The 14,527-nt window shown below is 43.7% G+C and overlaps 2 protein-coding genes across 9 annotated transcripts in view; both read left to right on the top strand.

Moving 5' to 3' along the window:
- LOC118397633 (rho family-interacting cell polarization regulator 2-like) overlaps positions 1–14,527 on the top strand; it is a 162,433-nt gene that overhangs the window by 123,917 nt on the left and 23,989 nt on the right. The gene's annotated exons all lie outside the window — the stretch shown is intronic.
- On the top strand, positions 5,070–7,282 carry LOC127909257 (uncharacterized). 2 transcript variants are annotated; one of them, XM_052469736.1, is made up of 3 exons: positions 5,070–6,892; positions 6,986–7,140; positions 7,172–7,282. In XM_052469736.1, the coding sequence occupies exon 1, from the start codon at positions 5,478–5,480 to the stop codon at positions 6,585–6,587; it is 1,110 nt and encodes a 369-aa protein (XP_052325696.1). In that variant the 5' UTR covers positions 5,070–5,477; the 3' UTR covers positions 6,588–6,892; positions 6,986–7,140; positions 7,172–7,282. The 2 variants fall into 2 exon arrangements, with proteins under 2 accessions (XP_052325696.1, XP_052325697.1); XM_052469737.1 differs by having other exon boundaries at positions 5,070–6,799; positions 7,017–7,140.

The raw sequence follows: 14,527 nt of genomic DNA on the forward strand, positions 1-14,527 counted from the left end.
TCATTAAATCTACATCTGCAGCCTACCTCATCATTAAATCTACATCTACAGCCTACCTCATCATTAAATCTACATCCACAGCCTACCTCATCATTAAATCTACATCTACAGCCTACCTCATCATTAAATCTACATCTGCAGCCTACCTCATCATTAAATCTACATCTACAGCCTACCTCATCATTAAATCTACATCTACAGCCTACCTCATCATTAAATCTACATCTACAGCCTACCTCATCATTAAATCTACATCTACAGCCTACCTCATCATTAAATCTACATCCACAGCCTACCTCATCATTTAAATCTACATCCACAGCCTACCTCATCATTAAATCTACATCTACAGCCTACCTCATCATTAAATCTACATCCACAGCCTACCTCATCATTAAATCTACATCCACAGCCTACCTCATCATTAAATCTACATCCACAGCCTACCTCATCATTAAATCTACATCCACAGCCTACCTCATCATTAAATCTACATCCACAGCCTACCTCATCATTAAATCTACATCTACAGCCTACCTCATCATTAAATCTACATCTACAGCCTACCTCATCATTAAATCTACATCCACAGCCTACCTCATCATTAAATCTACATCCACAGCCTACCTCATCATTTAAATCTACATCCACAGCCTACCTCATCATTAAATCTACATCCACAGCCTACCTCATCATTAAATCTACATCCACAGCCTACCTCATCATTAAATCTACATCCACAGCCTACCTCATCATTAAATCTACATCTACAGCCTACCTCATCATTAAATCTACATCCACAGCTGATTGATCTCATTAGATCACAGGCAGAAAAGGAGTTCAAATTAAATACACATTTAAGTGTTGTGTTGCTCCATGTGTTCATTTTCCTTAAACTCTATAGACGGTTAAAGGGAAAATCCACTCAAAATAATATATTTTGTTACTTTTGTCATTAGTCCACTGTTGATATAATCCCAAATTGTTTTATATTTCAGCAGTTTCTCACCATCAGGATGAAGTGGCTGGTGACACTGCTTCTTAACAGTCCCAATATCTTGAAAAGTTGACTGCTGACATGCAAAACACTGTGAGACTATGTCAACAGTGGACTTAAAACAATCCAAAATATCGTTCATTTTTAAATTTTCATTTAATGCCTAACAGCATGCTCATTATCAGTCTACATCAACACACTCCTAACATCATGTGATGTGAGCCCATCTGTCAGCCTAACGGTCATCATTAAATCTCACATAACAGCCTACCTCATCTTTAAATCTACATCTACAGCCTACCTCATCATTAAATCTACATCTACAGCCTACCTCATCATTAAATCACACACAGAAAATACATGAATGAATACATTAAAGAGGACTATCCACAGGATAAATGGTTATTGTTAAGTGTGTGTGTGTGTGTCCACTGTGCCTACCTGTCATTAAATCTACATCACAGCCTGTGTCATCATTAAATGCTCTTGGACTAAGACCTACCTCAGTTGGAAACAGAATGGCCCCCTCAGGGTGCCATTAAGGATCTAAACCACAGCCTATCAGAGATTAAGGCTGTGAATCGCACAACCATCCCTGTGTCCATCATTAAATCAGGCAGTCCACAGCTGATTGCCCTGTCTGCAGATGAGATCAGCAGGTGGTATGAAAGCCCTGTGATGTTCAGATGTGTGTGTGTGTGTGTGTACACATTTAAGTGTTGTGTTGTGTCCATGTGTTCATTTTCCTTAAACTCTATAGTGTGTGTTGTGTGTGGAAAATGTGTGTCAAAATAATATGTTTTGTTACTTTTGTCATTAGTCCACTGTTGATATAATCCAAAATTGTTTTATTCTCTTTCGTATTTGTTAGTATTTCAGCAGTTTCTCACCATCAGGATGAAGTGGCTGGACTGATCACTGGTCAGTTTGATGTCGTGGCGTCTCAGTCCCACTGTCTTGAAAATGTTGACTCCTGACAGACAAAACACTGTGAGACTATGTCAGACAGTGGCCTAATGAAAACAATACCAAAAGATCCTTTTTTTGCCTGGCCTTACCACATTTAATGTTTTCAACAGCCATGCTCATTATCAGTCTGTCACAGCCTTGTCAACACACTACCTCAGACAGCCTGTGATGTGACCCATGGTGTGTCACCTAACGGTGCAGGCCTATGCCAGCAGTAACAGTATACAGACAGCCTGGCCTGGCACAGCCCCTCCTCACATTTGGCTTATTCATTAATAAACACACACAGACAGACATACTATTTGCATATAGTACACTTTAAATGAAATTATACTTTTAAAGTCTTTAATAAGAAATTATTCATGAGAAAATGTCAAAATACATGAATGAGATGCAGTTGTCTAATAATTTATTGAGCATTTTATAGATATTATTATACATTATGGTGAAATTGTTATGTGTCTGTGTGTGTGTCCCTGTGTGTCTGTGTGTTTGGGATGTCCCTCAGGGAGTACTACATCTTGGACTAAGACCTATCCCAGTCCCTGGTGTAATGAGACAGAATGGCCCCCTCAGGGTGATGATAAACACCAGGAGTCTTTCTTAAACATGCAGGTCCTAATACATTAGATATATTTTGGAGGCTGTTGGTTGGTTAAAGACATATCCCATCCCTGTGTCCTCTTCATTCTGGGTCATCTCAGGCAGTCTTTCAAATTTGTGATGCCTGAGCCCTGTAAACCTGCAGATGAGATTAAAGTGTAAATAGGGGAGCAGGGTGGTGTGAATGTGCCCTGTGATGTTGTGTGTGTGTTAGTGTGTGTGTGTGTGTGTGCGTGTGCGTGTGCGCGTGCGCGTGTGCGTGTGCGTGTGCGCGTGCGTGCGTGCGTGCGTGCGCCTGCCTCAGCTGCTGTTGCACAGTGGGTGTGTGTCCCTCTCTCAGGGTGAGCAGTGGAGCCCACAGAATGTGTTGTTTCCTTATTCAGCCAATCAGCCCAACACAGTGTTTTCACTACAGTCTCCATTTAGAAAAGCCTGCCAAGTCAACCTGCCCTTAATTTCCTGGGGCGATGGGTGGGGGGAGGAGGGTGACACAGAGCTACATCCTCAGGCCCAGAAATATGGTGATATGTTATCACAATCTCTAGAGAGGCTTTCCCACTGAGAACTCTTTAAACTTTGTCACTTTAAAAACACTTAAAGAACTTCCTTAAAGTGACATTACCACAGATTTAAAAGAAAATCATGTGAACTGCCAATACTATGTTAGCCTTCCTCTGTCTGGTCTAGGTCAGGAGAATGAATAGTACAGTCTAATGGCAGTAGAGTCTAATGGCAGTAGAGTCTAATGGCAGTAGAGTCTAATGGCAGTAGAGTCTAATGGCAGTAGAGTCTAATGGCAGTAGAGTCTAATGGCAGTAGAGTCTAATGGCAGTAGAGTCTAATGGCAGTAGAGTCTAATGGCAGTACAGTAATGCAGTGTCATTGTTTCTCCCCTGCAACAGCAGTGCAGGCATCCCATCTTATACTGACTGACACCAGCAGGCATCCCATCTTATACTGACTGACACCAGCGGCTGTCTGTCTGTCTCTGCCCACTCCACCAAGTCCACATTCATCAGATACCACTTGGTGACCTGAATCCTATAGGGTAAAGTTGGCACAGAGGGTCTGGTTACTGCACTCTCCCCCTCTGCAATCGCTTAACTTTATATAGCTCAAATAACTTTATGTGGCATTGTTATAGAGAGTTAATTGACATGGAGACTTCATTGTTAGAATGAATTCAACTCTTTGATGGAATCAATCTCATGATTCAGGAGAAAGTAGATAAAATCAAAGTTTATTGGTCACGTACACAGATTTACAGATGTTATTGCAGGTGTTTTTAGCTCCAACAGTCCAGTAATATTCATTTTTATTACTTTTTTTAAAGGAAATATCAGAACAAACAATTGTGAAGGATGTCACGCTGCTTGCTTAGTGAATACCACTTCCTCCTGAATCAGCCCATACATGGCGTGGACTCAGGACGTCTGCCTCACAAACAAACCATCCTCTTAGCCAAACGTGCCACCTCAAAAGCTAGCTAATTAGGCGACGCAAGTGGGACACTTAAGGCTGAGGAGTTCGTTTCACATCCCCATGTGATACAAAATGTCAGAGTCATCTTCAAATCCTCATTGCTCTGACTCAGCCCTTTCTCCCCTCTCTCTGACTCAGCCCTTTCTCCTCTCTCTCTGACTCAGCCCCTTCTCCTCTCTCCCTGACTCAGCTCTTTCCTCTCTCTGTATGACTCAGCCCTTTCTCCTCTCTCTCTGACTCAGCCCTTTCTCCTCTCTCTCTGACTCAGCCCTTTCTCCTCTCTCTCTGACTCAGCCCTTTCTCCTCTCTCTCTGACTCAGCCCCTTCTCCTCTCTCCCTGACTCAGCTCTTTCCTCTCTCTGTATGACTCAGCCCTTTCTCCTCTCTCTCTGACTCAGCCCTTTCTCCTCTCTCTATGACTCAGCCCTTTCTCCTCTCTCTCTGACTCAGCCCTTTCTCCTCTCTCTCTGACTCAGCCCTTTCTCCTCTCTCCCTGACTCACCTCTTTCCTCTCTCTGTATGACTCAGCTCTTTCCTCTCTCTGTATGACTCAGCTCTTTCTCCTCTCTCTCTCTGACTCAGCCCTTTCTCCTCTCTCTCTCTGACTCAGCCCTTTCTCCTCTCTCTCTCTGACTCAGCCCTTTCTCCTCTCTCTCTCTGACTCAGCCCTTTCTCCTCTCTCTCTCTGACTCAGCCCTTTCTCCTCTCTCTATGACTCAGCCCTTTCTCCTCTCTCTATGACTCAGCCCTTTCTCCTCTCTATGACTCAGCCCTTTCTCCTCTCTATGACTCAGCCCTTTCTCCTCTCTCTAACTGAGCTCTTTCCAGAGAGAGGAGAATAATAGTTGTGGTTAAGGTGTATGTTTACGAGCTGTACAGTTCCCGCTGCACCCAAATAAATAGCCCACCACATTCCACAGACAGGGATGGGCGGGGTAGGGGAGTGAGGGTAGTGTGGGGATGTTGTGGTGGGGTCGGGTGGATGATGCTATCAGGGATGCTGGGACAGGGTGGGGTTTCTCTCTCTTAGTATCCAAACCTGACATATCCACTGAACTGCCAGAACCTCACATTATCACATCATCATCATCAACCCTTGCTATTGTCCTGCTAAATGAATCTAGCTTATTGTCCTCCTCCCCCCTCCACCACCTGCTGTGGCTGCTGTGATTGTCTAGACGTTGGGATGCGATTGGCCCATTTCCCTCCTCTGTTTCCCCTAAGGAGAACCTTAAAGACTGCTATGCATCAATATCTCACTGAGCTTCACGGCAACACCTGAATATTTCCTTCTGATTTGGCTCCAGGTGTTTGTTTATGCCTGCCAGACGGTTACAGTAGAGCACAGTGTCGGTAGTCTCAGTACGGTAGGGAAGTCATCACATTATAAAATCACTATCATAACACACCACAGGCAGAGGGAGGGATGGAGAGAGAGTTGGCTTATGTTAGTTGGCTCTCTCTCTCTCGCACACATGTACACTCTCCCCCCCTCACTCTCTATCTATTCTGTCTCTCTCTGTCTTCCTCTCCTCCCCTCAGTCTCCATCTATTCTGTCTCTCTCTGTCTTCCTCTCCTCCCCTCAGTCTCCATCTATTCTGTCTCTCTCTGTCTTCCTCTCCTCCCCTCAGTCTCCATCTATTCTGTCTCTCTCTGTCTTCCTCTCCTCCCCTCAGTCTCTATCTATTCTGTCTCTCTCTGTCTTCCTCTCCTCCCCTCAGTCTCCATCTATTCTGTCTCTCTCTGTCTTCCTCTCCTCCCCTCAGTCTCCATCTATTCTGTCTGTCTCTCTGTCTTCCTCTCCTCCCCTCAGTCTCCATCTATTCTGTCTGTCTCTCTGTCTTCCTCTCCTCCCCTCAGTCTCCATCTATTCTGTCTCTCTCTGTCTTCCTCTCCTCCCCTCAGTCTCTATCTATTCTGTCTCTCTCTGTCTTCCTCTCCTCCCCTCACTCTCTATCTATTCTGTCTCTCTCTGTCTTCCTCTCCTCCCCTCAGCCTCCATTTATTCTGTCTCTCTCTGTCTTCCTCCCCCCTCACTCTCTATCTATTCTGTCTCTCTCTGTCTTCCTCTCCTCCCCTCAGTCTCCATCTATTCTGTCTCTCTCTGTCTTCCTCCCCTCGGTCTCCATCTATTCTGTCTCTCTCTGTCTTCCTCTCCTCCCCTCGGTCTCCATCTATTCTGTCTCTCTCTCTGTCTTCCTCTCCTCCCCTCAGTCTCCATCTATTCTGTCTCTCTCTCTCTGTCTTCCTCTTCTCCCCTCAGTCTCCATCTATTCTGTCTCTCTCTCTGTCTTCCTCTCCTCCCCTCAGTCTCCATCTATTCTGTCTGTCTCTCTGTCTTCCTCTTCTCCCCTCAGTCTCCATCTATTCTGTCTCTCTCTGTCTTCCTCTCCTCCCCTCAGTCTCCATCTATTCTGTCTGTCTCTCTGTCTTCCTCTCCTCCCACGTGGATTAATGCTGGCCCACCACAGTATATTTCTATCCATCATTCTGCTGGGTGTGTGGGTATTAGACAGTGCTGGCGGTGCAGACTGAACTCAGTCGGCGTGTCAACGATCGCTAAATGCTCTCTGATGCCCCGCCACCGTGGAGGTATTCCACAGGCCCTATTTACACCGTGGAGTTATTCCACAGGCCCCATTTACACCGTGGAGGTATTCCACAGGCACCATTTACACCGTGGAGTTATTCCACAGGCCCCATTTACACTGTGGAGGTATTCCACAGGCCCCATTTACACCGTGGAGGTATTCCAGAGGCCCCATTTACACCGTGGAGGTATTCCAGAGGCCCCATTTACACTGTGGAGGTATTCCACAGGCCCCATTTACACCGTGGGGGTATTCCACAGGCCCCATTTACACTGTGGAGGTATTCCACAGGCCCCATTTACACTGTGGAGGTATTCCACAGGCCCCATTTACACTGTGGAGGTATTCCACAGGCCCCATTTACACTGTGGAGGTATTCCACAGGCCCCATTTACACCGTGGAGGTATTCCACAGGCCCCATTTACACCGTGGAGGTATTCCACAGGCCCCATTTACACCGTGGAGGTTTTCCACAGGCCCCATTTACACAGTGGAGGTATTCCACAGGCCCCATTTACACAGTGGAGTTATTCCACAGGCCTTATTTACACCGTGGAGTTATTCCACAGGCCTTATTTACACCGTGGAGTTATTCCACAGGCCTTATTTACACCGTGGAGTTATTCCACAGGCCCCATTTACACCATGGAGTTTTCCACAGGCCCCATTTACACCGTGGAGTTATTCCACAGGCCCCATTTACACTGGAGGTATTCCACAGGCCCCATTTACACCGTGGAGGTATTCCACAGGCCTTATTTACACTCGTGGAGTTATTCCACAGGCCTTATTTACACCGTGGAGTTATTCCACAGGCCTTATTTACACTCGTGGAGTTATTCCACAGGCCTTATTTACACCTGGAGTTATTCCACAGGCCTTATTTACACCTGCAATTCAGTTATTCCACAGGCTTATTACATGTGGAGGTATTCCACAGGTTAAATTTACACCGTGGAGGTATTCCACAGGCCTTATTTACACACGTGGAGTTTATTCCACAGGCCTTATTTACAAATGGAGTTATTGGGCCTTATTTACATGATGTAATATTCCACAGGCCCCATTTACACTGTGTTTCTGTCATCCTCTTTCTCTCTGTCTCACAGTGTTCAATGATCTAATATTTTGTCTATCTCACTCTCTGTCAATGATGTAATCTCTTTGTCTATATCAGTGTTGTAATGATGTAATCTTCACCTCTGTTTTCCTCTGTTTCCTCCTGCAATTCAATTCAATTTAAGAGGCTTTATTGACATGGGAAACACATGTTTACAGCAAGTTAAATAGATAATAAACAAAAGATAAATAAACAGTAAAAATTAAACACAAGTTTAAAATGAATAGACACATTTCAAATGTCAGTATGGTGTGTTGTAATGATGTAATATTTTGTCTATATACAGTGTTGTAATGATGTAATATTATGTATATATACAGTGTTGTAATGATGTAATATTTTGTCTATATACAGTGTTGTAATGATGTAATATTTTGTCTATATACAGTGTTGTAATGATGTAATATTATGTCTATATACAGTGTTGTAATGATGTAATATTTTGTCTATATACAGTGTTGTAATGATGTAATATTTTGTCTATATACAGTGTTGTAATGATGTAATATTATGTCTATATACAGTGTTGTAATGATGTAATATTTTGTCTATATACAGTGTTGTAATGATGTAATATTATGTCTATATACAGTGTTGTAATGATGTAATATTATGTCTATATACAGTGTTGTAATGATGTAATATTATGTCTATATACAGTGTTGTAATGATGTAATATTATGTATATATACAGTGCTGTAATGATGTAATATTATGTATATATACAGTGTTGTAATGATGTAATATTATGTCTATATACAGTGTTGTAATGATGTAATATTTTGTCTATATACAGTGTTGTAATGATGTAATATTATGTCTATATACAGTGTTGTAATGATGTAATATTATGTCTATATACAGTGTTGTAATGATGTACTATTATGTCTATATACAGTGTTGTAATGATGTAATATTATGTCTATATACAGTGTTGTAATGATGTAATATTATGTCTATATACAGTGTTGTAATGATGTAATATTATGTCTATATACAGTGTTGTAATGATGTAATATTATGTCTATATACAGTGTTGTAATGATGTAATATTATGTATATATACAGTGTTGTAATGATGTAATATTATGTCTATATACAGTGTTGTAATGATGTAATATTATGTCTATATACAGTGTTGTAATGATGTAATATTATGTCTATATACAGTGTTGTAATGATGTAATATTATGTCTATATACAGTGTTGTAATGATGTAATATTATGTCTATATACAGTGTTGTAATGATGTGAAAATAGTTCAAGTACAAAATGGAAAGTAAATATGGGTTGTATTTAAAATGGTGTTTGTTCTTCACTGGTTGCCCTTTTCTTGTGGCAACAGGTCACATATCTTGCTGCTGTGATGTCACACTGTGGTATTTCACCCAGTAGATATGGGAGTTTATCAAAATTGGGTTTGTTTTCGAATTCTTTGTGGATCTGTGTAATCTGAGGGAAATATGTCTCTCTAATATGGTCATACATTGGGCAGGAGGACAGGAAGTGCAGCTCAGTTTCCACCTCATTTTGTGGGCAGTGTGCACATAGCCTGTCTTCTCTTGAGAGCCATGTCTGCCTACAGCGGCCTTTCTCAATAGCAAGGCTTATTTTGGGTCAGTCACAGTGGTCAGGTATTCTGCCGCTGTGTACTCTCTGTTTAGGGCCAAATAGCATTCTAGTTTGCTCTGTTTTTTTGTTAATTCTTTCCAATGTGTCAAGTAATTATCTTTTAGTTTACTCATGATTTGGTTGGGTCTAATTGTGCTGTTGTCCTGGGGCTCTGTAGGGTGTGTTTGTGTTTGTGAACAGAGCACCAGGACCAGCTTGCTTAGGGGGCTCTTCTCCAGGTTCATCTCTCTGTAGGTGATGGCTTTGTTATGGAAGGTTTGGGAATCGCTTACTTTTAGGTGGTTGTAGAATTTACAGCTCTTTTCTGGATTTTGATATTTAGTATCAGCCTAATTCTGCTCTGCATGCATTATTTGGTGTTTTACGTTGTACACAGAGGATGTTTTTTCAGAATTCTGCATGCGGAGTCTCAATTTGGGGTTTGTCTCATTTTGTGAAGTCTTGGTTGATGAGCGGACCCCAGACCTCACAACCATAAAGGGCAATGAGTTCTATAACTGATACAAGCATTTTTACCCAGGCCCTAATTGGAATGTTGAATTTTATGTTCCTTTTGATGGCGTAGAAAGCCCTTCTTGCCTTGTCTCTCAGATCATTCACAGTTTTGTGAAAGTTACTTGTGGAGCTGATGTTTAGGCCGAGGTATTTATCGTTTTTTTTGTGTGCTCTAAGGCAATGGTGTGTAGGTAGAATTTGTATTTGTTGTCCTGGCAACTGGACCTTTTACAGAATACCTTTATTTTTGTCTTCCTGAGATGTACTGTCAGGGCCCAGTACTGTCAGGGCCCAGTTCTGTCAGGGCCCAGTTCTGTCAGGGCCCAGTTCTGTCAGGGCCCAGCCCAGGTCTGTCAGGGCCCAGGTCTGACAGGGCCCAGGTCTGACAGAATCTGTGCAGAAGATCTAGGTGCTGCTGTTGGCCCTCCTTGAATGGGGACAGCAGCACCAGGTCATCAGCAAACAGCTTTGTTCAAGTAGACTGATTTTTCTGTGGTCTAATAGGGGTGTCAGTGGCTGACTGTGAACACTCTGAGAGACTCTGGGTTGAGGTCAGTGATAAAGTAACCTACTGTATTACTGTAAAGGGATGAGCTGTGGGTGTACCTACCATAGGAGTCTCATCGAAGCCTACCCTTGACTATGTACAGACCCAGCGTAGGACAGAGCTGCAGGAGTAGTGACCTGTTTTCGTTGGTTGTTTTGTCATAGCTGTGTCTAGGGGGGCATATGGGGGAGGGAATGCTGTCACCTCCAGGTAGGTGTTTGTCCCTGTGTGCTGAGGGTGTCAGGTTCTTGTCCGGTTCTGGCATTTAGGTCGCCACAGACTAGAATATGTCCCTGGGCCTGGAAATGGTGGATCTACCCCTCTAGGATGGAGAAGCTGTCATTCTTAAAGTAAGCAGATTATTTTGGGGGGATATAGGTAGCACACAAGAGGACATTTTTCTCTGTTGAGATAATTTCCTCATTAATTTCTAGCCAAATGTAAAATATTCCTGTTTTGACTAATTTAATAGAGTGGATTAGGTCTTCTCTATACCAAAGTAGCATACCCCCGTTTCACACCTGGTCATTTGGTGGATGGGACTACCAGCTCTCTGTAACCTAGAGGGCAACCAGTGGGTCCGTCTCCTCTATACCATGTTTCTTGTAGGATGACAATGTCTGTATTTCCAATTTATTTGATGAATTCTGGGTTCCGGTTCTTTAGGCCAAAGGCAGGTGACCTCAGTCCTTGTATTTTCCAGGATGAGATAATACATTCTTTGTGTTCCATAGTGTTTAGTGTTGTTTTCGTGTGGTTTAGTCCCGGACCATCACAGTAGGTGTGAACAGAGCATGTTGAGCATCTGATACATACTGCTTAGGGCACAGGATGGGGCTTGGGGGGGGTGTAATAGTGGGGGTTGGGCTTGTTGCTCTGCTCACAGCCTGGGCATTATGTTCTGCTGTCATGTTGAGGTCCTTGCCAGCTGTCTTTCTCCAGCCCTCTATCCCCTTTTCTCTCCTCAGTCCAAATCAAATCAAATCACATTTTATTTGTCACATACACATGGTTAGCAGATGTTAATGCGAGTGTAGCGAAATGCTTGTGCTTCTAGTTCCGACAATGCAGTAATAACCAACAAGTAATCTAACTAACAATTCCAAAACTACTGTCTTATACACAGTGTAAGGGGATACAGAATATGTACATAAAGATATATGAATGAGTGATGGTACAGAGCAGCATAGGCAAGATACAGTAGATGGTATCGAGTACAGTATATACATATGAGATGAGTATGTAAACAAAGTGGCATAGTTAAAGTGGCTAGTGATACATGTATTACATAAGGATGCAGTAGATGATATAGAGTACAGTATATACGTATGCATATGAGATGAATAATGTAGGGTATGTAACATTATATAAGGTAACATTGTTTAAAGTGGCTAGTGATATATTTTACATCATTTCCCATTATTAAAGTGGCTGGAGTTGTGTCAGTGTGTTGGCAGCAGCCACTCAATGTTAGTGGTGGCTGTTTAACAGTCTGATGGCCTTGAGATAGAAGCTGTTTTTCAGTCTCTCGGTCCCATCTTTGATGCAGCTGTACTGACCTCGCCTTCTGGATGATAGCGAGGTGAACAGGCAGTGGCTCGGGTGGTTGTTGTCCTTGATGATCTTTATGGCCTTCCTGTAACACCGGGTGGTGTAGGTGTCCTGGAGGGCAGGTAGTTTGCCCCCGGTGATGCATTGTGCAGACCTCACTACCCTCTGGAGAGCCTTACGGTTGTGGGCGGAGCAGTTGCCGTACCAGGCGGTGATAAAGCCCGCCAGGATGCACTCGATTGTGCATCTGTAGAAGTTTGTGAGTGCTTTTGGTGACTGTTTCTTGGGAACAGGAACAATGGTGGCCCTCTTGAAGCATGTGGGAACAGCAGACTGGTGTAGGGATTGATTGAATATGTCCGTAAACACACCAGCCAGCTGGTCTGCGTACGCTCTGAGGGCGCGGCTGGGGATGCCGTCTGGGCCTGCAGCCTTGCGAGGGTTAACACGTTTAAATGTCTTACTCACGTCGGCTGCAGTGAAGGAGAGACCGCATGTTTTGGTTGCCGTGTCAGTGGCACTGTATTGTCCTCAAAGCGGGCAAAAAAGTTATTTAGTCTGCCTGGGAGCAAGACATCCTGGTCCGTGACTGGGCTGGTTTTCTTCTTGTAGTCCGTTATTGACTGTAGACCCTGCCTCTTGTGTCTGAGCCGTTGAATTGAGATTCTACTTGTCTCTGTACTGACGCTTAGCTTGTTTGATAGCCTTGCGGAGGGTCACCTTGCCCTGATTAAAAGCAGTGGTTTGCGCTTTCAGTTTCACGCGAATGCTGCCATCAATCCACGGTTTCTGGTTAGGGAATGTTTTATTCGTTGCTATGGGAACGACATCTTCAACGCACGTTCTAATGAACTCGCACACCGAATCAGCGTATTCGTCAATGTTGTTATCTGACGGAATACGAAACATATCCCAGTCCACGTGATGGAAGCAGTCTTTGAGTGTGGAGTCAGCTTGGTCGGACCAGCGTTGGACAGACCTCAGCGTGGGAGCTTATTTTTTTTGTTTCTGTCTGTAGGCAGGGATCAACAAAATGGAGTCATGGTCAGCTTTTCCAAAAGGAGGGCGGGGCAGGGCCTTATATGCGTCGCGGAAGTTAGAGTAACAATGATCCAAGGTTTTTCCACCCCTGGTTGCGCAATCGATATGCTGATACAATTTAGGGAGTCTTGTTTTCAGATTAGCCTTGTTAAAATCCCCAGCTACAATGAATGCAGCCTCTGGATAAATGGATTCCAGTTTGCAAAGAGTCAAATAAAGTTTGTTCAGAGCCATCGATGTGTCTGCTTGGGGGGGAATATATATGTCTGTGATTATAATCGAAGAGAATTCTCTTGGTAGATAATGTGGTCGACATTTGATTGTGAGGAATTCTAAATCAGGTGAACAGAAGGATTTGAGTTCCTGTATGTTTCTTTCATCACACCATGTCTCGTTAGCCATAAGGCATACGCCCCCGCCCCTCTTCTTACCAGAAAGATGTTTGTTTCTGTCGGCGCGATGCGTGGAGAAACCCGCTGGCTGCACCGCCTCTCTCCAGTGAGCCATGTTTCCGTGAAGCAAAGAACGTTACAGTCTCTGATGTCCCTCTGGAATGCTACCCTTGCTCGGATTCAACCTTGTTGTCAAGAGACTGGACATTGGCGAGAAGAATGCTTGGGAGTGGTGCATGATGTGCCCGTCTCCAGAGTCTGACCAGAAGACCGCCTCGTTTCCCTCTTTTTCGGAGTCGTTTTTTTGGGTCGCTGCATGGGATCCATTCCGTTGTCCTGTTTGAAAGGCAGAACACAGGATCCGCGTTGCGAAAATCATATTCTTGGTCGTACTGATGGTGAGTTGACGCTGATCTTATATTCAGTAGTTCTTCTCGACTGTATGTAATGAAACCTAAGATGACCTGGGGTACTAATGTAAGAAATAACACGTAAAAAACAAAAAACTGCATAGTTTCCTAGGAACGTGCGAAGCGAGGCGGCCATCTCCGTCGGCGCCGGAACTGTAGTGCAGCGGGTTTAGTATAGTTCATATGAAGCGGGATGTCGGTCAGTGTGCTGTGATCTAAATGTGTAAATCTATGATAAAGGATTTGAGACTCTGGGTTGGGTTTGAGACATTCTGCCAGACATGGTAATCAGCCTTCCCCGGAAGCAGACTGAGTCCCTCAGGTAGCCGCAGCATTCTAGAAAATGATCATTCATCTGCATGCTGAATATTTAGTATCTTTATGTAAGAGGGGGGATGGATTAGATTTGTACGCTTGTTTCAGGCCCAGGGCTTCTGTTTACACTGAATGGAACATCACAAGCTTGTTTCAGGCCCAGGGCTTCTGTTAACACTGAATGGAACATCACAGGCTTGTTTCAGGCCCAGGACTTCTGTTTACACTGAATGGAACATCACAGGCTTGTTTCAGGCCCAGGGCTTCTGTTAACACTGAATGGAACATCACAGGCTTGTTTCAGGCCCAGGGCTTCTGTTTACACTGAATGGAACATCACAGGCTTGTTTCAGGCCCAGGGCTTCTGTTTACACTGAATG

The sequence above is a fragment of the Oncorhynchus keta genome, chromosome 19 (assembly GCF_023373465.1).
Source record: "Oncorhynchus keta strain PuntledgeMale-10-30-2019 chromosome 19, Oket_V2, whole genome shotgun sequence".
NCBI classification, from domain to species: Eukaryota; Metazoa; Chordata; class Actinopteri; order Salmoniformes; family Salmonidae; genus Oncorhynchus; species Oncorhynchus keta.

Bases quoted from the DNA above. Each gene is read 5' to 3' on its own strand.
- LOC127909257 (XM_052469736.1), top strand. From the start codon at position 5,478: ATGGAGAGAGAGTTGGCTTATGTTAGTTGGCTCTCTCTCTCTCGCACA.